Here is a 26113-nt window from a genome sequence, read left to right on the forward strand (position 1 = left end):
CAGCACAATAAGAACAAAAGCACCCCCCAATAAAGAACAACACCTAGAGATGAAGGCAAACACCAAAGCTCTACCATCTCGTTCCTTCAGGCCAAGCATTTAAAGACAAACTAAGAGCGGGCTGGTTTGTGACCTTTATTTTCCAATAGTACATTGAAACAACTGCTCAGGACGAACCTCGTCGGCTGCTGTGGCCATGCAGAAACATCTCCTACGTTACACAACACAACACACACGGTGGGGCGCAGTTGTACTGCCCAGAAGTGCCTCCAAGTACAAGTGTTGCCTACAAGGCAACCTGGGTTATGCAGAAGCACTTGGTGCGATGGCAGCACTATGGATGTTCACAAGGGGCAGTACGCACGGCTCCCATGTGGCACAGACATACAAGGGGGGCTGCTACACGGATTCCAGCCTTTTTTTCTTTAAAAACAACCAAAAAAACCTCTGCATCGTTATATTACCAGCTAAGAGTGAAGTAGAGACCCCTCCTGTGGCTAAGAGCTGTAGTTGCAAGACAAGGGCTCCCTCCAGAGCTGCACTTTCTCTTTGCAAATGATGGCGCATTGAACTATGATATCAAAGCATGATAGCAGATATCAAAGCATGATAGCAGATATCAAAGCATGATAGCAGATATCAAAGCATGCTCAGAGCAGCAGAGCACACAGTGTTGTTACGTTTGGATCTACAGTCCTTCCTTGCAATAAATACAAATTAAAAGCAGAAAGCTCAAGTGTTCTCAATGCGTCTCAGCTCACCGCAGCCCCATGCAGTTAGTTCCAAGACTTGAAGGAGCTTCTTCATTTAAAAGCTCTGACTTGGTTTCATCAGTATCTCAGGACATGCAGATGCCAGACCTGAAGCATTTAGTCAAACCATTGCTCAAAAGCCTTTTCCCAAAGCACTTTTGGTGAATACTTCAGACTTTGGGACCTGACTTCAGATTTTCCACCAGCAAGTAACAAAGTGCCTCCTTAAAAAGCAGATCAAGAACAATAGTGCGATATATTGTTTGAAAATACTACACAGATCTGTCTGCCAGCCCTCCTGATGTGCAGTATAGGTTTATTTTATCTATGTCAGGAAAAGAAACAAAGCAAACACAGCTTCTATTTGCCAGGTACGTCTATTAATTTGCTTGTAATTCCACAGACATAAGGGCATTCAGCCCTCAGCAGAACGTTCGTGCTTACTAATAGGAACCAGCAATACAAAAAGCTCAGCTACTGCAGAGAGAACATTTCTGGTTCTTCTCAGGCTTCACAAATGCACTGTGCATACATTCCCCTTTGGCAATGAGGTGAACCATCACCATTTCTATGTGGCAGTCTGGATTTGCAGTGCTTTACTGCACACAACTGTAAACATTCCCATAACCCTGCTTTGTGCCTGAGCCCACAGCGCAGCTCATCGGGTATTGAACACAGAACCAGAGCAAAAAGTTACATGAGCGTTTTTAGGACTGAAATCACTGCGGGATTAACTAGAGGGAAAAAAAACCTCAAACATTAAAAAACATAAATATATTTAATGACAAGACCAGTAAGGCGTGTTTAGGTGTAAAATTTGCCTTTAAATATGGAAGTTGCTGATAGGAAGCACAAATTCTCAATGGTGAACAACTAACACTGTGGACTTATGCTGTGTTCACTGCTAAATTGCTATTTTATGCTTTTAAATACTTCATTTGGCACCTAGAGAATAACCCTGGGCAGAGTTGTCTCCTAGAAAGCAAACTACCACCACACAGCCTCTGCTAGAATCAAGAGACCAGCTTTAAATGAAAACCCCAACAGTTCTGTATCTGCACTGGAAGCACAAAATGGGTTATTTTCAACCACAGGTGACCTCAATACAGACAAGTTTAACATGGCAAGAGCCAGAAATGCTTAGCTCCCACTTTGACACCTGATAAAAGCTGGCAGGTTAGCAGCAGCAAGCAGCTCCTATTCAGATGTTTAAGCAGGAAGCAGTAGGTGCTGAGCTTCACATATTCTGCCTTGATGACAGGTTTATGTATGCCTGATAGTAGGAGATTTGCACTGATGTGAAGGATCTCAAAGGTGTTTGAACAGGCAGAATCTTCAGATACATGAGAGCTACAGGAAAATAAAAATCCCATTGATTTAAGAAGTGAAACCCTTAAAGAAGCCAACAAAAAGTGAATTAATAACTAGATGCCATTCCAGCAAATTAGTTCCAAATGAAATTGTTTTTTTATGAGTTGTATAGGGCTCCATAATGAAGAATCATATTTAGAAACAAAGAAAGGATCTATAGCACAGCCTTCATTTAGAACTGATTTCCACCACAGAAAAACAGTAGTGTGTTGAATACCTTCGTGCTGATTGTATAGGAACAAAAACTTAAACTTCTTTCAGCGTGAACAACTTCATATCCAGCATCTTCCAGAACACCCAGGTCTTCCGATTATCCTTGTTTAGGCCTAGTAAATTTGATCCAAGAGCAAACATTATTAGGAAGTATTTTGTACCAGAAGTTTAAGATTATCAACAGCTCTCACGTATGGTTTCCCTAAAGCAACTTCTGCTCTTCACCAAAGTCACCTACCGAGGCTTTAATACCTTTCGAGAAGAACATGGTTCTCATTTCATCATTTGAGACAGCAGCCAACTACACTACGTATATGCAAATTATGATGTAGAGAAGCTCCACCCCTCTCCCCCCACCATACACATGTCTGCAGTTTGAGCCAAATTTAAATACAAAACGAACCAGTAATTATCTTGTAAATGAACCAAAGCTAGCTCGCATTCTTCCCTGAATAACACTTTTTTTTCCTGCAGAGGAGGAAAAAGGACTGCTACAGAAACACAGCAACATTCAAAACCTTTAAAACAAAAGGTAGATTATTTAATGCATTAACGATGTTAATCTGAAGATAAATAAATCCACAACAGACTTTTAAGTTTCTTTTGAGATTTCCTTTTTCTTTGCGGAGAATATTTCTGAAATTATACAGTACTGAGAGGGTGTTCTTTTATTTTCTCAATGTCCAGGTGAAAAGCAAAGCTCAGTTCTCTCTGCTCTCTTCATGGAACTCCTCAATGCCCTATTCCAGGCGTGATTCTCTTAAGCTTTTACTTGAAAGCGGAGTAGTGAGCAACATTAATTTCAGGAATAACTGGATGGTTTGGTCCCTGAGTCATCTTCTTGAGAGCCCATACTCTGAAAGATAAAGAGTGATTGCTTCAAAACCACGTCTGAAGAATTACCTTTGAGACAGACTTTTCTTTGAAGTTAACAGGGATGGAAATCAAGTGGATATGAAATAACATCTTTTTTATTTTAAAGCACAATGTTTAAACACGTTACACTGATGTAGAATTACTAGCACTATCAGTACAAACATTCGGCACAATGTACTCACTGCACTCGGGTTCTTAAATACTCTCACAAAATGTTAAATCAATTACCTTCTGCACAAACTGAGGGTTCACAGTGATCTCTTGATCCATGGCTTTCAGTCGTTCATCAAGCTCTATACATTTCAGCATCTTAACACAGAAAGAAACAACAACAAAACATACTAAGCTGATTGCTTTGTACAGCTTGTAAAAGATCTTCAAGATACTTTATGGCTGTGTTATGGACAACCAGCAACATTTGCCATCACAAAAATTCCGTGTCAAAATGCTCTTTGACTTCATATTCCAAATGAAGCATCACATCCCTTTTTATTCCCTTATTTTAATTAATATTTTCCCAACAATCCTTTTTAAAGCCATTGATTGACAGCCCCATGAGGGTCAATGACCTCAAACTACAGGCATATCACTGTCAACCAAACCAACCCTTGAACAATCCTAATCCAGACAGTTTAAAGAACTTCACACCATCAGCATTAAGCAGTCAGTCTACTGAAACGTCTCAAGCTGTACAGAAGATAAAGCAGGAAGGTCATCACTGATTACTACCAATCTAAAACTTGTAAATTCTGGTACTGTGAAATAGCAACAATTTGTAGCTCTCCATCCCTACATGTAAGTTACCAACATGGACTTCTCCCAGAAGCAGACTACAGACTAAGGTTAATCGGTAGGAATTCCAGAAGCATTAGAAATGTTGAAGATTTACCTCCTGATCAATGTTATGAAGCATAGCTGGGTTGTTATACTTTTCAGGGTTATCGTGGAAACAGACCATACCATCCTTCTGATTAATACTTGCAAAGATTTCACCATCTTCTATCTGAAATGAGAGAGTTTAAAATAAAGCATCACCAAGAACAGAATTTCAGGTATCCACGACTCCATATGGGATTTCATTCAACATGAAACAGTATTCTTCAGCCAAACACACGCTGCCAAACAAGACAATCTTCCACTGGATCATTATTTAAACTTGGGCAGTTTAGTCACGTTGCAAATCTTACCATGTGGAGGACGTACTTTTCTGCTTCTTGGGGCCCCGACAACTGCACTCGACTTGCCATGTCTTGTAATGACAGTGTTAAAAATGTCTGAAATTTAGAAAACACCAAGCCAATGAAATTATACACCAAGAACTTCTGCCAGTCCTTCATGGCCTAAAAATATAGTCTTATTTCTGAAGTTGGATGGGATGAAACAAGCAGAACACATAGCTGTTACTTACAAAAGCACCATGACAGCAGAGTCAGTTCTTACTCCAAAGATTCCAGTTTGTTATGCTGTGCATGAATGCAGGCCAAACTCATGGAGTTGTTACTTCATTTCTGCAATCTCTTTCTGTCCCTTAAGAGTTGTGATCACATCCAACCTCTTACCCAACATTCAAACCTAAATAAGGCAACTGTCTACCCCTTGCATATGTTGCACTACTCCCAAAGTCACTTTTACCACAGCAAATATTGTTTTAGCTTAAGAAAAAGAGCTTCCCCCTGATCTCTTTTAAGGTTTAATCATCTCTTCAGCTAAGGACCAGATCACTACATTGCTTCTGCATTTCTTTTACCTGATGCTTCCAAAATCCATGCTATTTACTCGTTCTCAACTAACGAAGTAACCTATGAAGTTCAGTTTTCCTATTTTTGAACAAAGATGGATATTATGGGTTATTTGTGTTCATGACTTTTTGGATTATGTATTAAATGACCATGGGCTTATCTCTCTCATTCACAGTAGCAAAACCATTGACTCAGATCAGCGTATTGCCACAGGTACTAAGGTTTGGAAGCTTCTGTGCAAAAAGGAAGGAGGTAAGCAGGCATATACCTGGATACCATCATCCCTGGCAGTACCCAAACTGCTCTGATAGAGGCTTACTGAACCACCTTTTCACTAAAGCTCAAGTAGCTAATTGAATTGGTTTTCTACATAAAGCACCTTAAAGTCTCATAATAGTATTTCACACACGTGAATCTGTTTTAGTCATTTCATTGTCACATGATTACATTATCATTTTGCACTTGTTTGAATCAATTTCAGCCCCCACATCTTACACATCTTACCTTGGTTAGCCTCTGAATATTCTTTTTGTAGAGAGATGACAAGCATTGTTTAACCAGCCCCATATTGTTATCCCTTGTGAATGTTTCACTGTGTTTGTTCACCAGATTCCGGAGCTCCGAGGGTTTATTGGTAGAATAAACTTGTGCTAATTCATGGTAAGCATTGCTAAGGGGCTGCAATTAGAAAAATGAGAACTTCTTAAAGAATGCAGTGTTCAACCAGCCTTACAAATTCAAGTCACTACTTCAACATAAGAAGCCATGCAGGCTAAAGGAAATTAAAGTAGCTCAAGTGCCTCTCAAAATACAGGTGATGCCCATGCAGCTCTATACGGAAACAACAGCTCCTTGTCCAGTCGATCTGCATTAAAGTAATGTAAGACCTAATAAGCACTGGTCAAGGATCACAATATGACAATTTTGAGTTACTGAAAAAACAAACAAAAGCCAGAGAAGAGCCTCTGGTTGACTATCAGATGAATAAAGCTGAGTCTGAGTTCAGTAGCATGGCATTCACAGTTCTAATATTTGTTCTAATCTCTAAGACACTGTCAGCCCTGATCCCATTGAATCCCAGCACGGACAACACAGAATTATATACCCATAGTGAACTGCACATTGAATGCCAAGTGAAACTTGTCAACTTATATTTGAGCTCTAAAGTAAAAGGTTATCAAGGGATGTGCAATATCAGTGAGGAGAATACTGATAATTACAAAGTCCTATTCAACTCAAAAGACTTCATTTCCAATATGAATACCATTAGTAATAGACACAAAAATTGCCAGGTAATCTTTAGCCACAGTAGACTAGAAAAACAAGAATGTGAAACATTAAACAGCATCACCAAACGAGGGTAGAAAAATGCTTGCAATATGGTTTTTATTACCCACATGCATTGCTCTATGATTCAGCTGCTTTTGCAAGACTTACCTTAATGAACCTACCAACTATCTGGGAAGTGTATTTTGGTAGCTGTTGAACTTTGCCAAGTAGTATCAAAGAAACTAGAATATACTTTTTATATGATTCCAACATAATATGACTAACTGCCATGGCTGGAGTAGTTATTGCCTAAGCAAGAGAGAAAGAAATGAAACAAGTTTAATATTCTCATTGGTAAAATGCAGTAGCTGCATTAACAACATCTCAGTTTAAACCTGCATGCACAAAGGATGCGCTGACACATTAGATTCACTCCTGAGTGTTACAGCTTAACTTGTGTCAAAAGTAACTATCTAAAACATACTAAAAAAACAAACAACTAAAGTTCTATATGAAGTACTCAAAACGTCATATATTACAGTAATGCCTAACTTAAAAAGCCCTGTTAAGATCAAAGCAAAATTTCTTTGTTTTATATGTATCTAACATTGGACTGTAAATCACCAGTGGCTACTAGTAACAAGGAATGATCCCATGAAAGCTGAATTTGCACACATCCTTACAAGGATTTCATAAGAGATATCATGCAACCTCTTATTTAACCATGATGGAAGAGGCTTGCAGAACAGTAAGCAGCAATTTTAGTTCACCCCAATATTGCTACTCAACAGCCTACCTGGCCTTATAAACAAATGCTGCACTAGTTTATTTTGCACATTTGACAAAGTTTTTCCTCACTGAGTTCCTTGAATTTTGCCATTCTCTCTTCTTTCAAAGAAGAAATAAAACAATCCTTATTATAACAGGCACGAACTGTAACTTCCATCAAAAAATTAGAAAAGCTGAGAAGCAAAGCCATCGTGCTCTTTGAAAAGACACAGTTCTGAGTACCAGCCTGTTTCTAGGCGAGCAGTAATAAGCGGGCACTTGAAAATATTTATAGTGAGATAAATTTAACATCAACCTTTGAGTTGCATAGCTTTATGGTGCATTAGTTGCTTGGCTGTGACTTTCTAAGAAGATAACACTTCTAAATTCAGTTTGTTACTTCACTCTGTACACCAAGAGCACCATTTAGTCTATACTCCTTATGAAACAGCTGATAAATAAAAATGAACCCCAATCGGTTTTATACACAGTTACAATGCACACAGATAGAAAAGCAAATCCAACGTGAATGATGGACAGAAGTACAGGTCTATTAATAGAACTGCATCCTAAAGGTTAAGAACAAAAATAATCAGACTGTTTGTATTTTATACAAGGTACACAGCTTTCTATTCTGTCCTTCGTGGCAATTCAGAGATGACTCATTATCCCAGTGGCATTATATGTGCCATTTTTGCTTTTCAATGCACCACAATTGAGGCTGATCAGTTTTAAAGTTACCTGTTCGTAGAAGTAGAGTGCTCTTTCAAAGTTCTTTAGCCCAGTGTATATCATCCCACCATAGTAGTAATAACATAAAAAGTGCTTTGCATCGTATGCCCCATTTTCTTTACAAATATCCATCATGTCCACATCTAGATATGGGAGGGCAGGTTTAAAGCATTTTGCTAACAAACAGAGCTACAAGAAAACAAATCAAGTTTCTTAAATTAGCTATTTCAAATACCCACAAAGATGACATTGAAATTCAATTCATGTAGTAGTATTTAGTATGCCTCACTCCTCTGAGAGTTAAAGAAACAGTATGTATGTCACAGTAGAGGCATAACATGGATTATACATCGTATTGTGGTATTTGGAAAAAAAACAGATTGTAAACTTCTGGAAATTATGTGAATCCTAAAGAAATCAGACTAAGCGACAAAGCAGCCTGAAACTCCAGGCCTTCCAAACTACCGTGCTGGCAGCACAAAATATTGCACTCAACATTCTCATCCAATTCTAAGTCCCAGGAGCCAAGAATGAGACAGGAGTGCAAATCCAGGCCAAAGACACAGAGACAAACATGCCTTTTGTCAGACTCGAGCAAACAGTATTTGGCCAGTACACTTACACTGTCTAAGAGAAGCTGTGCACAACTTCCAGCCCATAGAGAAGGACTTTCAGAAGTCATGAACAAAACTAAAATCTAGAGACAAGTGCTGAACATTTAATAGGAAGAGAAGGGAGTTTTATTTCAGTATACCACATAACAGACTACTGGAAAAGAATTAAAAAAACCAACATCACAAAACCTAAAGCTTTCTTTACACTGCAATACATGAACATGCATTTATCAAACAGCTACAGGTACTCTACAAGCTTTCACCCTCAGAAAAAAGCCCCGTGTTCCTCTTACCTGGCAGAGATCTGCATGTATTGAGGTCAGCTGGTTTGTGTTCATCTGCATCTTGTCTATGGCTTGTCTGAGAATGCTAATTCCTCGAAGGGGCTGTCAGAAATTACATCTCTTTCAGATAATTTCTCATAGATGGCAGCACATTGGATCTTATGTTGACACTTACAAATGAAAAATAACACTAATTGACAGGTTCCGTTAAGTAATGATTAACTTGTGGTTCCCTTTTTGTAGGACATTGCAGTCACTCAGAAAACACAATAAGCCCATGGTATGTAACTTCTCCTGATCAACTAAACAAGGTCACCAATTCTGCTCCACAAAGACAAGTTCACCAGGAAAACAGTAAACTGTTCTGAGTAAACCTTTTATTGACTCCATGAGTCCATCTAAATTCCTAGCAAATAAAGGCAAATCTCCCACTTCACTTAGTCCAGATTTGATCTCTTCATTCAAGCCAGATTTAACTTACTTTTCCAAGACATTTTCAACACCTAACCCCTAAAAAGAAATGTCCCCTACACTTTAAGGCATTTCATTAAGAACATTGTGTAAGATTGGTGAGAAGAACGCTGAAACATCTCTCTGACTCATTGGCTCTATTAGTTTTTGCAGCTCCCCTCTACTCATGCACACACACCATCTGAATAACAACCCTGGTACACCTGATTTCATGGTGTGAGAGCATGTTTTTAGCTAACTTCCCCCCACATTTTAACTTATATTTTCTTTAAAGAGGTTTTAAAATCGTCTTTTAAGTTCATTACTGCTCAGTAGACTTAACTTACATAAGGAGTCACACAAAAATAGTTTACATGAAGTTAGCAGTAAACCTTTATGAAGCAAGTAATGTCCTTTTTAAGAACATAGCTTTGTAGGCTCCGTATTTGTATTAGATGATATTTGCTCACCTGTTTTCTCTCCACAAGAGCATTTGTTAACTGGTGGCACAGGCCAGCAACTAAACAGAGAAAACAAAAGAATTCAGTAAAACAAGACTACCAATAATACCAACCTATTATCAATATATAAAAAGATTTTTCTATAACAAGCTGAATTAACTTACAAGTGTCTGTTGCATATCTAATGTGTTCCCCATTACAAGTACTGATGAAGAGCTGCACTTGTGAGAATAATGTTTCGAAATCGGGGATGCTGGGCATAGAAAACTTCACAAACCTAAAACAAGACCAAAAAAAGTTTAACACATAACATTCAGAGATTAATTAAAGAAAACCAAAATGTTTTATCTTCAGTCTCTGCAGATACAGGTAACTGCTTGCAAGAAGCGCCAAAGTGGTCACGACAGATGGCATATGATTTCCCCAAGAGCTGCACAGCACTTGGAAGTACACTCTCAATGCATAGTTCTACTATGAATCTAATTAAAAACTAGGTAGGAACTAGCTATGAACAAAGACCTCTTTACCTGCTACAATTATAATCACAATAAATATCTAACAGTGAAGTTTTTAAACTAAACCACATAACTTCTCCAGACACCCACTTGAATGTACCACAGATTTATCAACTATTACTTGATTAGACTTCTATGTCTTGCTAAGAGCTCTTTCTCTTCACTTTCACTTTCTCTCCATCCCTGCTGGTTCCTCAGCACCCTACAAGCTGTAGAGTTCCACGGTGCTTCTCCCATGAGTTGTGATTACACTACCTGTGTGCAATGAGAACTCTGCACGTGGCTTCATGCTTACAGTTTGGCTCACTCATGTCCTGCCAATTAGAAGTCCTGTACTTTTTTGCTGAAGGTAAAAACACTCATACAGGCATAAACGAGAAACAGATACAGCCTTAAGGAAAAAAATCACCATTTGGAAGTGATGATATTTTACAGGCTCCACATTTTTTTTCTGTTGAAAGCACAAATTTGCTTAAACATTTCTTCTAATAAAAGATATATGACTAAAGGAAACTAAGCACTATTCTGCAAGAGACTGAAGAGGCTTGGTTGGCAATTCAGCATGTAGCTTGAAGTTTTGATGCTGTAATGGTTAATTAACAGAAAGCCATGCTTACAAGACAGCAAGAACTCCTAATGAGTGTTCCTGCACATCCAGGGCTCCAAGCACTGTATCCAGATGGGAGAGGTTTTTTGCTAGCAGTTCTCCGCTCTTATTGATCAGCTCACAAAGCTGGGTCATTTGCCCTGAAATAAAAAGCATCCTTGTCAGAGTCCAGTTAAAAAACACACATGCATTCCCATGCTTCATTACACCGAATCCCAATAAAATAAAACAAATGAGGATAACATAGAATCACCCACACAACTGATTGCTCTGCAGTATGTTAGGCACCAGTTCTCAAAAAATAAGGTGGCAGAGAAGCTTCTGACAGCAAAGGAAACCCGCAGAACATGAGCAGCAGCATCAATCTGCCTCATTATAGAGGACTTCAGGATCTCATAGCGACACTAAGCTCAGTTGAGCCAAGTCTCCAAGACTCTGACAAGTTTACTGCGATGCCAAACTCTCTCCAATATGAATAGAAATTACCTACGCTTGCTCTTTCTAGTTGTTAAAAGGAAAAACGTATCTACCAATAACAGTGCCCTCCTCTTTTCAAAACAATCATAGAAACACCTCAATAGCAAGGCTTGCTCCTTAACATTCCTCAAGTGCCTTATTCACTTTCCTGGTCTGTTCATTATTAATTACAAAAACCCTGCAACTAAACACCTCCAATAACAGGATTTTTTTAAGTCTGTCCTTAACTTCATATAATTATTCCTACAGTATTGTTCTATTCATCGTGAACCATAAACACATTATGAAATGTGACTATTTGGAATTAGGAAGGTATGGTAAGCCCTTAGAAATAAAGCAGGGACTTCCCTCTTCATTATAGCAAACTGCTGTCAAAATCCTTTTTCTTCTTTTTCTCCTTCAAAACTACTAGAATTAAAACAGCATCTTTCTGAAGCAGAGAACTGTTTCAGTGTAAAACCTTGTCGATTAGAGGGATAAAAGCAGAGCTCCTTTCACCCTTATAGAAGTCTTCATGAACTAAAGAATGGTGCTCCCATTCTTAGAGATTAACACCATTCTCAAATTTCTTGGCCTTTCCCTTTGAAAACAAAACAAAGATGGAACCTGGGGAGCCTTACAAATGCAATGTTAATGTTGAAGTAAAACAGGGATCAAAAGGTCCATATGTGAGACCACAGACCAGGAACCCCAGACACCCATCCTCATAACATCTCTGTCCATCCAGATTTAAAAGTCCCAAGATAAGGATGGAAAGAAACAGGGCCTATAAAATCGTATTTGGCAATGGTATTCAAGCACTGCAAAAAGTCAGTTCTGCTGCTCTCCCCTGCACACAAATCCTCCTGTTCTATGGCCACCATCTAGCATCCACCCCCCATGAAAACAAACAGGAACCAAAGGAAAGAAAAAACAACAAACCCCAAACATGCTAAACATTAACAGCATGCAAGTAGGAGACCCACACAAGGCCTCGCTACATGGCCATTTATATCAACCCCTGTGCAGTTCAGCACTGACAGCCAGGGACAACAGTACACGTGCTTCCACCACTGCAGCCTGCACTCACTCCTCATAGACAGCACCTATCTGGCTAGGCCCCAATGGGAAAGCTTCCATGAAGGCAGCCAGTCTTCCCCTAGTACAGTGTTCACCTTCAGAATTACATAAGAACTCCCCAGTTAAACTAAATCATACATATCCTGTAGTCTGCTAATTACCTGCATCCTGCATAGGTACATAGATGTCTCCAGCATCTGCTATCCTCAGCAAATTAAACCAAAGCATGACAGTCTGCACCCCACCCAAAAGTAACTGCCAGAGATAAAGCCTGAGGGCTGCAGAGGAAAGCATGAATTTCTGATAGCTTACAAACATCCACAGAACTGTAGGGGTTGGAAGGGACCTGGGGATCCCTCAGTTCAGCTCCTCCTAAGGCAGGTTCCCTACAGCAGGTTGCATAGGAAGCCATTCATCCAGGTGGGGTCTGATATCTCTAGAGACTCCACCAGCTCTCTGAGCAGCCTGTCCCAGTGCTCTGCCACCACTGCAGTGAAGGAGTTCTTAGGGAGCTGCCCCACAGAAAGTTCGTCGAGTACAAAACGCTGTGATTACACGTGGGGTAATGAGAAGTTTGGCAACAAAACTGAGACGGCTTACATAGAAACATTCAAACGCTTTCTGAGTGTTGTGTAACGACAGCTCCGAGGCAGCCCCAGGCCTTTACCCTATTCAGCCGAGATATGTCAGAGATCCCAGCAGCACTGATAGACACTCAGAGCCCCACAGCGGGAAGGCAGAGCTCTCACTCCCAGCAGCCAGTACTTCTGCGATGCATTAATACCCCCAGCTCAGTCTCTACACCACCCCCGTGAAACCATCCCCATTTCCCAGCCCCAAAGCTCCATCCCAGCCGCTCCCCGTGGGCCTGCAGCCCTGCAGGAACACCCCGACAGCGCATTTAGGCCTCACCGGAGCCACGAGCAGCGCTCCGGACACACCCGGACATACCGAGCTCCGCACCACAGGGCCCAACTCCCACCCCACATCAATCACGACACATCCAGGCCGCAGCCCGCTCCCCACAGCCGCACTGGGTCCCAAGAGCCGCCGCCCCCAGCCGAGCCCCGCCCGCGGTTGGCAGCCCGCGGTCACCTTGTGCCGAGAGCTGCCGGACGCTGTTAACGAACTGCTCCAGCGCCGACGCCATCTTGGCGGCTGGCGGCGCGGCCGCGCGCGCTCCGTGAGGGGCGGGAAGGGCGGGAAGGGGCGGCGGGAAAGAGGCTGCGCCACGGGAGCTGCCAACCCCAGCCAATCAGCGGGCTCTGCGGGAGGCGCGCGACGTGCGTCACTTCCGCTGTCTCGCGAGAGCAGACGCCTCTCCCCCCCTCCCGCTGCGGTTGTTGGGGTAACAGCGGCCCGGCCGGAAGTACCGCCCCGCGCGCACTGCGGATGGAGGCGGCCATCTTGGCGGCCATCTTAGCGCCGGAAGTCGTGACTCAGCAGTGCCCACGGGTGACGCGGTGATGGCGTCACTGCCCCTCCCGTGTCATTGCCGGGCCCTGTGCCGCCGTCATGTCCGGTGCGTGCTCGGTGCCGTCCCGGTGTGCCCGTGGTGGGGCTGGACGTGCTGCAGGGCCGCAAAGTGCCGGATCAGCGCGGCCTCTCAGCGTCTCGAGGCCGTTCTGTGAGGGGACGTTCGTTGAACAGCCGATGTGGGGCCTCACAGAGCGGCTGTGGTCGGAATGGCCCTTCAAGGTCCCTTCAGAGCACGGCCGGCCCTATCACTGCCATCATGGTGGCTCAGCTCAGTGTCTGTTATTTGATAGTATATACATAACGCTCCTTAATATCAGGGGACAGAATTCATCCCCCTGGTGCTGTGTAGCAGTGATGTTAATTCAGTTTGTATAAGCACAAATGTCTTTTTCATCCCTAGAGGAGCCCAAGTGTGCTGTGCTGAGCTGCTGGGGCTGCCAGGCGTCCTGTGGTGTGTGAGCAAGAGCAAGACTTTGTGCTTAGCCCTGGAAGACAAAGGCATCATCTCACGGCTTAGGAAAGTACCGAAATCCCATTCGTTGCGACGAGTTAAATGTATTTCTTACCTGCTTGAAACTTCACATTTTCAGTTTCACATTTCCTGTTACATACACCGCTGTGATGGGGAATTCTGTTCCTCTGCTCACTCGGTGCCCTTCACCACAACCCATCTGCCCTCTATGTGCAACAAGGACAACACACCCCGCTAGGAAACATTCCCTATTTGGAGGACAAAATATCTTGGATCTGCTGAGTTGAATCATTGCTTTTCATGTCCCAACTCAGCAGTTGTCTAATCCTGTTAGTCACACTCTTGACGCCTCCCTGCTCTTCGGTGCTTTAAATCCCCCAAGTGCTTTTTGGCCGTAGTGATCTGTGGTCCTGTGTCAGAATACGCAGCCCTTGGTGCTGTTTCTATGTCAGCCCTTCACTCTGACACCTCGAGTCCCTCCTTTGCACAGTCAGTGTCCGGGTATCTATTAAACCTTCACATCACACACAGCTGTCACATCCAGTGAGACTCTGGACAAAGTCTAACTCATCCCGTGCATTGGTTCCAAGGGATGCATTGAATGTTAAGGCTGCAAAAACCACTGCATGGGTTACATCTGCACCTGCATCTCCTGCACGCAGCCCAAAACACGGTGGCTAAAGGGAGGCAGCAGGGGGTCAGCAAAGATGCTATTGCCGACCGCAGGGCGAGCCGTGCAACAACCCCAGCCCCGCAGCCCCAAGACACGGCGGGGAAGGGGAGGGAGCGCGGCTGCAGCGGCTTAAAGCGGCTGCGAGGCACGGCCGAGCCGAGCTTTGTAGGGCGCTTGTGCCGCTTTAAGGCGCTGCCGCCGTTCCGGGCTCGCTCAGGCACCGGGAAGAGGAACTGGGTTTTTGCACTGCCGGGTCGGGGCGAGCGCTCCGCAGTGCCCCGTTCCGCGGCTCCCCGGTGGTCCCGGCCCGCAGCCCAGCGCTCGGTGCTTGCTGCAAGGGAGGGATGGGGTGGGGAGGATCTGGGGCGAGGAAGAGCCACTGCACCCCATTGCCTCCCTCCCGCATCCCCTCTGCATTTCCTTTGCATCCCTTCCGTATCCCCTCCGCACCCCTTTTGCTTCCCCTCCTCAGCCCCTCTGCACCGCATTGCACCCCCCGCGCTATTTCCCAGCTCTTCCCTGGAAGAGCTGTGTGCTTGCAGCGTGCGTGCTTGAAATAACCTCTTCCCCCAAACCCCCTCCCCAAAAAAAGGACCCCCCCCAGCCCCTCCTTGCCATGATTTTGCTGAGCAGCATCTTGCACCTGCGGCCCCGGCACTGCGGGCCCTTGGCAGGGCTGGGCAGGGGGTCCAGCCCCACAGTGGGGTCCCGCAGAGCGTTGCGTGTGCTGGTGGACATGGATGGGGTGCTGGCTGACTTCGAAGGAGGATTCCTCAAGAAGTTCAGGGCCAGGTATCCTGACAAGCCCTACATTGCCCTGGAGGACCGGAGAGGCTTCTGGGTGTCGGAGCAATACGGGCGCCTGGCTGCTGAGCTGAGCGTGAGTTTGTGCATCTCCTTGTGATCCGTGCAGGGCTGATGTTTGCTTGTGGGTGCAGGGAGGGTGATGGGTAACACCCAAACTTAGGGACATGTCTGCATGCAGCAGTGCCTTGTGTCCCTGAAATCCAGCAGTTTTAATGCATGTCTCCTTTCCCTGCATGTGTGGATGGAGATGGATACAAGGAATTCTTGTCTTCAGTGGCACGGTGCCTGCAAGAAGGGGAGCATGCATGGGATTCAGGCTCTTCTATTGGCAAAGTCCTAAGCAGCATGAAGAGCTGAGGGGTTGATGTGTGCTCTGTAGTTGGGATGGGTGGGAGGCATCATCCGTGCAGTAGGGTCGACTCTGAAGGTTGGACAGAGATAATGCATGATAATACTTTATAGTTTTCAGAGGTAATGCATGATAATACTTTACAGTTTTCTGAATCTTAACTTGTTTGGATGTACTAAATGAAATAAGGTCACCTCGTGCCTGCCACAGTCACGTAAAACCTCCATATCTGGGGCTGAAATAACAGATCTCCTACAGACCAGCCCTGGGGCGGCTCTGCTTTCACCTTGCTCCCAGTTCAGGGGTAAGGAGAGCAGGAGCTGCACTGTGCTGTGGGAGCATGGCATGTTCCAGCCCCCCTTCATTGGTGAGCACCATCAGAGGAGACTGGAAAACAGGAGGAGAAGATACCAAACAAATGGAGAACAGCAGCACATGGTGCACAGAGCCTGGAAGGGTGGGGAGTTCTGGATTTAATTGTTCACAGGGAGAGAGAAGAAGCAGAAAATCAAGGTGGAAGTTCTCAGAAGGGGCCCATCCTGCTTGGCACAGGGTGGGATCTCCAGCCTGGGGAACTTCTGCACTGCTGTGCTACAGGGAGATACTTTGAGTGTAGGAGCTGAGTGGGTTTTTTCATCAAGATGGGCTCAGTTCTTCCCCCATTGAGCTTGATTGCAAAATGCTTTTTGACATAAGTGGAAGCAGAATAGCTCTGGAAGTCATTGCTGTAAGAAAACACTTCAGTGCAGTTTGAAGTGCTTTGCTGCATCAGGCCACGTCTCTCAGATGTCTCTTGTGCAGCTACATCCAGTTTCCTAGGAATAAAACATTGTCCACCAATAAGAGGCAGAGCGACTGGAGTCTGAATGTCTGCCTGGACCATTGGCAAGCTGCTTGGGTGCATTTCTTTTCATTGGGATTCTACATTCCTTTTCTCTGTATTTCCTCAAATAAAGCAGCAGAGGTGCTCAGAATCAAGACCGATCCATCAGGGCAGGGCTCCCATCATGTTTTCTCCCAGCTGCTCAACTGCATTTTAACACCAGGACATGGCTGCTTCCATGCTGCAACACTCCCAGGCTCTCCTCCATGAGGACTCTATGTCTGTGCAAAATAATTGCTTTTCTTGGCAGCTGCCAGGTTGCTCCCTGTTTGAGGGAGCTCTGGATGCTGTTCCTCAGAGCTGTGCAGGGCTCTGCCTTGTCCCAGACCATCGTTCCTTGTGGTCTCTTTGCTCTGCTCTCCCTTTGCACCACACCAGTACAACACAGCTGCAAACCTGGATGTTATGTGTTACAAACCTTGCTCCATTTGCCTGGGCATCCCTGAGGAACTCTGTATGCATTCATCCTGGCATATATTTCTTCCTAGAATACACTGTTTCCTATGAGAACAGCCTGGCTGATATTTGAAGTGATCTAATGGAGATAAATAGGGCAGACAGCATCTTGAGTTGAACTGCATCACACTGCGGCACGGGAAGCAGCCCACTTCAGCTGGATCCACATGGCACTGCTCTTCCAAGCACAGACCTGAGGTTCAGTTCAGTGCTGAATATTCTATGCTTTGAAGCAGCTTGCTTCCCACGTCAGACTGGACAGACAAAACTAAGCCACCAACCTAAACTGTACAGGGTGGATGCAGGTTACCAAGAGGGGACCAGAGCCAACTGTACCCCATCTAGCTGCAGATGTCCCTATTCATTGCAGGGGATTTGGGCTACATGACTGTTAAGGGTCTTTTTCACCTCAAACTGTTCTACTGTAACTATGATATTTCTCACTGCTTATATCCATGCAAAATGTGTTCATGCAGAGAGGGGAGCACCAAAAAGCCCTGTGCAGTAACAGCTCTCTTCCTTCTTGCAGGAGAAAGCCATCAGCATCTGGGAATCCAAGAACTTCTTCATCGAGCTGGACCCGCTCCCTGGTGCTGTAGAAGCTGTGAAGCAAATGTCAAATTTGGCAGAGTGGGTACAAACCTTCCCAGGGTATTTGGGCTTGTTGGGGGAGCAGCAGTGGCTTTTCAGGCTGATCTGCCTCCTGGCATCAGTGCTCATTGCAGAGTCAGTGTTGGGAGTGCTGGGCATGGGGGGAAGGAGAAGGTTTTGACTTGCTGCAAATCAGCTGTGTGCATCCCCTTCTCTTCAGCTGTCTGCTCCCAGCAAGGGAAGCGAAAAGGAGAATGTCCTTGTGAGTGTGGGTGCACAACCCGGGGGTGGGATCTTGTGGGTTGACACCTTAAATCCCCCTGATCTGTGTGTGGGGGCTGCTTTGATGCCAGGCTGGGCATGCAGGGACAGCTCAAGGGGAGCAGGCTTTGGCCACCCAGTGACACTGTCCCTCTTTCTCTCTTGGCAGCACTGATGTGTTCATCTGCACAAGCCCTATCAGGAAGTACCGTTATTGCCCTTATGAGAAGGTGAGCAGGCCTGTCCCACAGCCACGACATTCCCTGTTCCATCAGAATTGTTCCCAAGCAATTTTGTAGTGCTGTCTGTGCTCTGCCAAATGCATGCACTTGGCCTTAGCATTTCATATGATGTCAGAACCTGCCTACGTGTAAAAGAGCTTGTGCTCCAGCAGCATCCTTCCCACTGCTGAACTATTTGTGGAGGTGCCAGGGCTGCCCATGCTCACCATTCCCTTTGCCTTGCAGTATGCCTGGGTGGAGAAGCACTTTGGCCCTGAGTTTCTGGAGCAGATTGTTCTGACACGAGATAAGACGGTGGTTTCTGCTGACCTGCTCATCGATGACAGACCTGATATAATTGGTAAGGGCATTGCATAAGAGGCAGCAGGACTAAGCATGTATGGGTGGAATCAGAAGTGGCTGCTGGTGTGTGCTGGGCCCTGCCCTGCTGCTGATGTTCTCATTAGAGGGATTTGTCTGCAGGCTGCAAAGTGGGAAGGGTGCCTCACAGTGGGAGAACTCAGCAATCTGAGCTTTCCTTGCTTTGCAGGGGCTGAGGTGAACCCCAGCTGGGAGCATGTGCTCTTCACTGCCTGCCACAATAAGCATCTGCAGTTGGAGCCGCCCAGACGTCGGCTGCAGTCCTGGTCTGATGACTGGAGAGCCATTCTAGACAGCAAACGGCTGCCACTGGGCCACGCAGCCTAAACCCTGGCCTCCATCCCGTCCTCCATCCCAGCTGCCTGCTCATCTCCTCGTGGAGTCCTCCTGGAGGCCGACACCATGGGCAGGTAGACGGACAGATGGTCAGACACCTATGGGGTAGGAAAGGAAGAGAACCTTGGAGCAGACCTCAGCCCAGTTACTCTCTGTGCCATGTTGGACCCTTGGTGTCATCTTCCCCCTCTGGCATGGCACAGGACATTTCTTTGTCCCTTCCTGGTGGAGTCATGCCATGATGGATTTGTCCTCCTGCTGTCATGAATGATCCACATCCACCCTATGGCTGAGGAGCTGCTGCAGCTGAGAGGGGCTCTGGTGCTGATTTGGGAAGGAGGAGCAGACATTTCATTAGCCAGGAGCTGTAAGAAACTCAGTGAGCCCTCACTGGTGGTATCCATGGATTTCAAAGCCAGGGGGTGTGCATGTGAAGGCTACATGGTCCATGCCCCATATCTCTCCTCCTGATCATGTCCAAAATGAGCCTGACAGGAGAGCTCTGGGTGTGCGTCCACCCAAGGATGGATCAGCCCTGGTTGGTGCCAACTGCTGGGCTTGAGCAGTGGGACATTTAATGCCACCAAGCATCATAAAACCATTGGTGCAGAGCTGCATGGGAGAACATAAAACATGAGGTGGTGTAAGAGGTACAGCATCTCAGAGAAGGGAGCAGAGCACCATGGGGCTGGGCAGGGAGCAGGGTGAGGCCATCATGCTGCTGCCTGCTTGGGATGTGGCACCTCTCAGCTCCCTGACCCTGCCCCATCCCCCAAACAGCAGCAACCTTGCTCCAGAACGTGGCCACTGCTGCCTCTCCTGGCTCTGTGGAGGAGATATTGTGGTGCAGATCCCTGTGGTTGTGCAGCTGTCACTGGGTGCTGCAGGGTCTGCCTGCACCATTTGAGATCCCACCACTATTCTCTTCTCTCCTGCCCAAGGACTTGCTCACCAAAGGGGTGAACTTCTCTACTGAGATATGTGGCCAGGGTTGGTCACCCTGTGTGCTTCTTGCCTTGCACCTTTATCTTTCCCCTCCTCTCTCATCCCCATCAACACAAAGCAGTCTGATCCCAGAGCCACATAGCCAACAATCAACAAATTTCAGCAGTGGTCTGTCCTGCCACGTGTGGGACCTGCTGGGGCTCTTGAGGTTGGTACTTTGAATCTGTGCCTTCCCCAGCTGCTGTGGGGCCAGGACTGAAGCCCGAATTGCCTCGGGTCTTTCCAAAAGCAGCCCTGTTTGTTGGAATAGGGACATTATGTTAACATTGCATGGTTTGGGAGTAACATCCCACAAGGAGTTGATTTTAGTTTTTCCTGTTTAAACCACTGTTTGATTCTCCAGGTGTGAATTCAGGCTGTGCAGCCACCCGAGGTGCAGCTCTGCTAAGCATCACACACTGCATTGCATAGGCTGCGAGTTGACTTTTTGCCCACTGATACTATGAACTGCCCGATCTCTCTGGCCTGTCTTTGAGCTGAAACAAGCTGGTATGTTACTGTGGTTGCCCAAATGCAGCCCTTGGGCAGACCCCAGGGACATGGCTTCCTGGACCCGGCATCCCCTTGGTGGGATGTGTGATGCTGGAGAGGCCACAGGGGTTCACACCAAATGAAAACAGAGCTGGAGCTCCTCCTGTGTCAGGCTCCTCCTGGACACACTGAAATCCCATGTGGGTTGCTGTCCTATTACACTCACTGTGTTCAGGGCCGTGATGCAGCTCTCCATCACGGTGTGGTCTTTGCGTTGCTCAGGTGGGCTGTGCAGAGCTTTTATTTTCAAGCACCCATTAATAAAGCAGAGGCTGCTGAGGAGCACTGCAGTAAACATCAAGTCTTTTTGGCATCTGGCTTCCCAAAAAGCAGAGTTTGGGTTTTGCAGGTTCACCTGTGGTTCTGCCTTTGGCACAGGGATGGGGTGTTTGCATCCAGGTGCTGGGAGCCCACTCCAGGCAGCACGTGGCTCATCCCAGGCTCCCCTCCAGGCTCGGAGGAAGCAAGCCCTGGTGCTGGGAATTGGTTTTTTCCCCTATGTTTTCACTGCCCTGTGCAGCTTTAAAGACAGTTTGATTTTTCTCTTCCAGTTCAGACCACTGTGTTAGATGGTTGCAAGCACTCAGAGGTTACATTTGTGGTTCACTGGTGAGTTCGAACCTGCCATGGCTTGGATCCTGCCTAGATGCAATGGCAAGGAAATATGTGATTCAGCCAATGCCTGAGATGTGCATTTCTGAGCCCAAGGGGCAGCACGGGTCGGACCCCCTCCCCCACAATGCTGGGGGAAGAATGGAGCATTTGCAGCAGGGCTGGGATGTGCATTCCCTTGTGCGTGTCCCTGGCACTCACAGAGTTAACCAAAGAGCTTAGGTTTGGGGCTTTTCCTCTCAGTTGAGCATGAAAGTGGCTACAAAGAGATGCATGTTCCCATTGCCGCACTACGAAGGAGACGCACAATAAACCTCTCTGTGCCACAGCCTCAGCCTCTCTATGGGGTCAGTGGGCTCTGGGGGGATGCGACTGCTGTGGGGGACTGAGGGGCACCCATGATGGGATTGGGATGTTTGACCTTGGGATATCCAGGGACATCTGGTGCTCCTGGTGAGTTTGTGCATCCCCCAAAAACCACTATGAGGCCAAAAATCTTGCTGGAGTTTGGACAACAGCTCCTTCCTGCCCTCACAGCTGCTTTTAGGGGCAGCCTGCAAAGCCCCACTGCGAGCACCGGGCCCTGATAGCATCCCTTACCCCACATGAAGGATCCTAGAAGCAAGGAAAGCACCTCTTTTGTGTCAGCACTGGGGGCTGATTTTGGCATTGCTCAAAAGCTGTGGGCGATGTGGCCAGTTCCATCACCTGGGCGTAGACATCCCTCTCAAAGTCACGATTTCTATTCCAACCCATTTCAGCACAGCAGGACCTGATGAGGTCTGAGCAGGTGATGCTCACGGTGGGTCATTCATTAACTTGCTCTCACATCGGCCAAAACCCAAACATCTTGAAGCAGGGGAGCAGGGCTGCGGGGTTGGGGTTGAGCCCAGCCATGCCATGCAGGGGGCAGCCCTGACGCAAGGCCTGCGGGTGTTGGGGCCACCAGCAGGGAACGAGTGGAGGGCTGAGTCACCCGAGTACGCAGGCAGGGAGTGAGCAGAGCAGGGGATGGCTCAGCCCTCGGCAGCAGCTGGATGGGGTTTTGGTCACTGTGCCCCACTTTGGTGTGCTGAGCTGAGCGGGTCGTGCCTGGCATTGGTGCTCAGAACCAGGGCCTGCAGTGTGGTGCTGCCCTGTAGGCTATGGGCAGGATGGCAGTGGGGATGCAGGAGAAATATCCACTAGAGGGGACTGTGTGATCGTGTGTGGGAGCATACAGCTGCCAGCCCAGCCTCAGAGCAAGATCTGGTTCCTTAGCACAGCACCCTGCACGTCTCATCCCTGCATCTCAGCCCTGTTTGCTATCCCTGCATCCTAACCCTGCATCCCGTCCCTGTTTCTCATCCTTTCATCCCACTCCTGCACTCATCCCTGTATCCCACCCTTGCATCCCATCTCTGCATCCCATCCCTATATCCAAACCCCACTGCCCCTCAGTGGAATGGAAGAGAGACTCAGAGGGCAAATTCATGGATCTGAAGAACTAGGGGGTCTATAGGGTTCATGTGGAAAGTACTGCTGGAGAACAAGTGAGCTGTGGGCCCCTGGCAGCCCAGAGCATCCCTCATCATCCTCATCCTCCTGCTCAATGCTTCCAGCTTGGCTCTGCCCTGCTTCCCCTGCCTCCCCGGTTCTCCCCATGATCCCAGTGTGGGATTTTTCATCCCAAATCCCACAGACATCCCTTCATTCACTTCTCCCCCCCCCCCACTCATCCAAAATTAAAGCCCCTTTTGGGGGGCGGGACAGTGGGTGTTGAGGGTGGGGGACACCAGAGGATATTCTGATGATTTCCTCTCACCCCTCAGCACCAGGACGTGTGTTCCCTCCTGCCAGGATTGATGGGTTCTGCTCCTGTTTGTACACAAGGACTTGAGTAATGCAGTCCCCGGAGGTGGAAGGCTCCCCGTGCCCTGGCAGTGCGTGGAGGCTGGGAGACCTCAGTGATGGCTGTAGCACTTCCCTGTGTCCTTCGGGGCTCCGTACACGTTAACCCTGTCCTCCTGGCAAAGGCCCCACAAAATGTTTGTCTGTGCCTGTGCTGACAAACACAAACTCTGACGGAACACGCTGTGTAGGGCCTCCACCCCTCAATCCCTCCCCAGGGCTGCAGCTCACGGCTGTTTCCTCTGCACGAGGCCACTGTGCTGCCAACCCATAACCTGCTGCAGCATCTCATAAGTAGCTCTTCTCTGGGGCTTGGTGTCCTGGAGCAGGAGTGTGACCAGGGGAAGGGTTCGACCCCATCCAGCTCCGTAAGTCCCCGGTACAGGAAAATGATGGGGAAATGTTTCCATCCAGCACATGTGTGGGTGCCAGAAAGGACGGAGCAGGCAAACTGCACGCACATGGTGCTGCAAAGTAAAACAGGGAAAGCATGCGGCTGCCAGGGCAGCATCAGGACCTGCTCCCATGGTGGTGACACCTGGGGTGCGGCAGGACAGCTTGGTCCATTCCCTCCATCCCTCCCCACAGCATCCCAGTTTGGTGGGACAATGTTGGGGACCACCTGAGTCTCACCAATGTCACAGGGTGCTGGGCTGTACCCCTCCTCATCAGCCCCATGTTCCTGGTGGCTCAAAGGGCTTCAGAAGCACCCAAACATTTGGGATTGTCTGTACCTAAGGAGCCATGAGTGCTTTCACATCTCTCCCACTATCCTCATAGCCCCCACCATGACCCAGCCCTTCCCAAACCCAGCTGCTTTCTGCATCCACCCACCACGTCCAACCTGTGTTGGCACAGCACCTGTATTGCACATGCAGCATTGTTTTCCCCAAACCCAGGAGGGCAGCAGCAGCCCCATTGCAGCCTGCACAGCCGTCGGAGCAAACCAGCTCTATCCTGCTCAGTGCCGGCTGCTTCTTTACCAGCTAGCTAATTCTTGCTTCTTCTTCTACCCAAGCATTGGCAGGAGGTAGGGGAGAACAAAACAGCCCTCGGGGGGAAGTTACCTTATTAATTAACGAGCTGAGAGCTTTGCAGAGATTGTGCAGAAGAAGAGAGAGAAAAAAATACATCGGGAAAACTGGGCAAAACCGGAAAGGCTTGAGTTCAATTGTCAGCCCAATTAACCTAGATCCGTGCCCTCCCTCTGGATGAATAGCTCATTATTATGTAATTGCTTAGGCCCGGCTCTTGGTGGAGAGAAATTAAAGTCAGACACTTAACGAGGCAACCTGGTGTGGAGACAGGACGCGGGAAAGCACAGAAGCAAAGGGAAGGAGAGCAAAGGCACAGCGAGATGCTGCTGCTGCTGCAGCAGGGAGAGCTTGGAGGGCTGCGCTGAAGCCATGGGTGCTTGGGCTGTTTGCACCATTCTGGGCCCCAAATGTTTTGCTGGGATGGGGGATAACTTGGAAAGGCGCTGCTGGTGCTGCAGTTCTATGTGTCACCCTTTGGAGCTCGGCTCTCCCTTGCAGGAGCTCTGAAATGGGCTCTGAGTTTCCCTGCAAGTGCTCTGGAGTTAAATTAAGGAGGAGCTGTGTTAAATTAAAATGGCCACTTCTCTTCCTGGTGGGTAAAATGGGAACCGTGCACCGAACTGAGCACCAGCAGAAATTAATGTTTGTGAAGCTCTGGAAAAGTGCTAAGTGCTATCGGCAGTATTATTGCTATTTATTATTGCTATTTGTTCCTGTGGCAGCGCTTTCTCTTCCTTATCCCAGAGGGGTTTTCCCCTTTCCTGTGTAGATGTACCAGTGCTGGGAAAGAAGAATCAGTGCCTGTGGGTTGGGGCTGTTGGTGCTGGTGGGAGGGCAGGAGCTGCTGGGGTGTGGGCTGCTCTGTGCAGAGACGGAGGCCATTGTCGTGTCCAGCCATGGATGAGCTGGTGGATCCCTCTGCTCAATTAACCCAACAAGGCAGCACTGTTTCCAACATCCCTGCTGATATCTCTTTGCTACCAGCTGGGCTTCCAGTGCTGCTCATGGCTTAGGGTGGAAAGGAGCCACCAGAGAGGGAAAACCAGGAGCCAAAGTGGGTGATGTGCTGAGCTGGGGCTGCAGGAAAGCACCTGCACTGTGCTACTGTGGGGTGCTGAGGGCACCCTCTGTGTGATCACCCACAAAACAGCAGAACAACGGGGCTGAGGACTCCTGCTGAGCTCCAGACTTGATATTTTGCCTTACATCCTCCATTTTCTCTCTATAGCAAACCCACAGCACTGGGAAGGCAGTAGGGGTGCACAGGTAGCCCTGACCCTTGGGCACAGCAAGCCAGGGCCCATTGGTTTCGCTAAGGTTGTTTAGGCCAAACAAAAAGTAGCAAAAAAAACAACCCAAACCACCCAAACCAGCAAATGTGCGACGAACAATTTGTGTGTGGTTCAAATTATCTGCGACTTTTGACCCAAGATTAAATCTAGTGTGTAACTGGTGGTTATATACGGAGTCACATGCAAGGGCTTAACGGCAGGAACCCCGTGTTCTTCAAACAGAGAAGAGTGGCTGCCGACTGCCGGCCGCTCACGTTTCCTCTCCCAGGCACCCCGTGGGCTTTGCATCATCCTTTTTAATTCCATCTTTACAAAGCATTTTTTGTCCGACCGCTATCTTGAGCCGGGAACAAAACAAACCAAGCGGTGCCGTAAGCAGGCAGCCCAAGGCAGGCTGATTTCCCATCAAGTTTCGCCTTGGCTCTGAGCTCTGATATCTGAGTGCAGGGCTGGGCTCACACCGCAGCGTTCTGCTCAGCAGGAAAGTTTCCTCTCCATCAGCAGTTCTGGAGTGCATAGAAACAGCCTTTTGACTTGTGCCTCTGGGTGTAATTGGGGTGAAAATGAGCGCTGGGCTCAGAGAATATTATCCAAGTGTGATGGGCAGGGTGATGGGCTCACCCAACCCCATACATGCTGCAAGGCTCGGT

General features: G+C 47.2%; 2 protein-coding genes across 3 annotated transcripts; one reads left to right on the plus strand and one right to left on the minus strand.

The window, feature by feature from the left end:
* Window positions 1–122: 122 nt before the first annotated feature.
* COPS3 (COP9 signalosome subunit 3) lies at window positions 123–13414 on the minus strand. Of its 2 annotated transcripts, none has more exons than XM_015876587.1 (12): window positions 13283–13414; window positions 10662–10791; window positions 9694–9806; window positions 9539–9588; window positions 8628–8720; window positions 7730–7909; window positions 6389–6529; window positions 5456–5629; window positions 4400–4486; window positions 4102–4215; window positions 3441–3521; window positions 123–3192 (listed from the first exon to the last, which is right to left on the minus strand). In XM_015876587.1, the coding sequence occupies exons 1-12, from the start codon at window positions 13335–13337 to the stop codon at window positions 3139–3141; spliced, it is 1272 nt and encodes a 423-aa protein (XP_015732073.1). In that variant the 5' UTR covers window positions 13338–13414; the 3' UTR covers window positions 123–3138. The 2 variants fall into 2 exon arrangements, with proteins under 2 accessions (XP_015732073.1, XP_015732074.1); XM_015876588.1 differs by having other exon boundaries at window positions 8628–8788; window positions 13283–13337.
* A 329-nt stretch (window positions 13415–13743) lies between these two features.
* Window positions 13744–21573, plus strand: NT5M (5',3'-nucleotidase, mitochondrial). Its single transcript, XM_015876589.2, has 5 exons — window positions 13744–15691; window positions 17836–17936; window positions 18328–18388; window positions 18626–18740; window positions 18930–21573. Exons 1-5 carry the CDS (start codon window positions 15428–15430, stop codon window positions 19085–19087), a joined length of 699 nt encoding a protein of 232 aa, XP_015732075.1. The 5' UTR covers window positions 13744–15427; the 3' UTR covers window positions 19088–21573.
* The last annotated feature ends 4540 nt before the right edge of the window (window positions 21574–26113 follow it).

The sequence above is a fragment of the Coturnix japonica genome, chromosome 14, assembly GCF_001577835.2.
Source record: "Coturnix japonica isolate 7356 chromosome 14, Coturnix japonica 2.1, whole genome shotgun sequence".
NCBI lineage: Eukaryota > Metazoa > Chordata > Aves > Galliformes > Phasianidae > Coturnix > Coturnix japonica.

Excerpts from the sequence above, each read along its gene's own strand:
- COPS3 (XM_015876587.1), bottom strand. The coding sequence starts at position 13,337 with ATGGCGTCGGCGCTGGAGCAGTTCGTTAACAGCGTCCGGCAGCTCTCG. Across the intron at positions 10,792-13,282 it reads CCGGCAGCTCTCGGCACAAG|GGCAAATGACCCAGCTTTGT; the intron begins GTGACCGCGGGC and ends TTTTTATTTCAG. Across the intron at positions 9,589-9,693 it reads TAGATATGCAACAGACACTT|TTGCTGGCCTGTGCCACCAG; the intron begins GTAAGTTAATTC and ends TTCTCTGTTTAG.
- NT5M (XM_015876589.2), top strand. The coding sequence starts at position 15,428 with ATGATTTTGCTGAGCAGCATCTTGCACCTGCGGCCCCGGCACTGCGGG. Across the intron at positions 15,692-17,835 it reads GCCTGGCTGCTGAGCTGAGC|GAGAAAGCCATCAGCATCTG; the intron begins GTGAGTTTGTGC and ends TCCTTCTTGCAG. Across the intron at positions 17,937-18,327 it reads CAAATGTCAAATTTGGCAGA|CACTGATGTGTTCATCTGCA; the intron begins GTGGGTACAAAC and ends CTCTCTTGGCAG.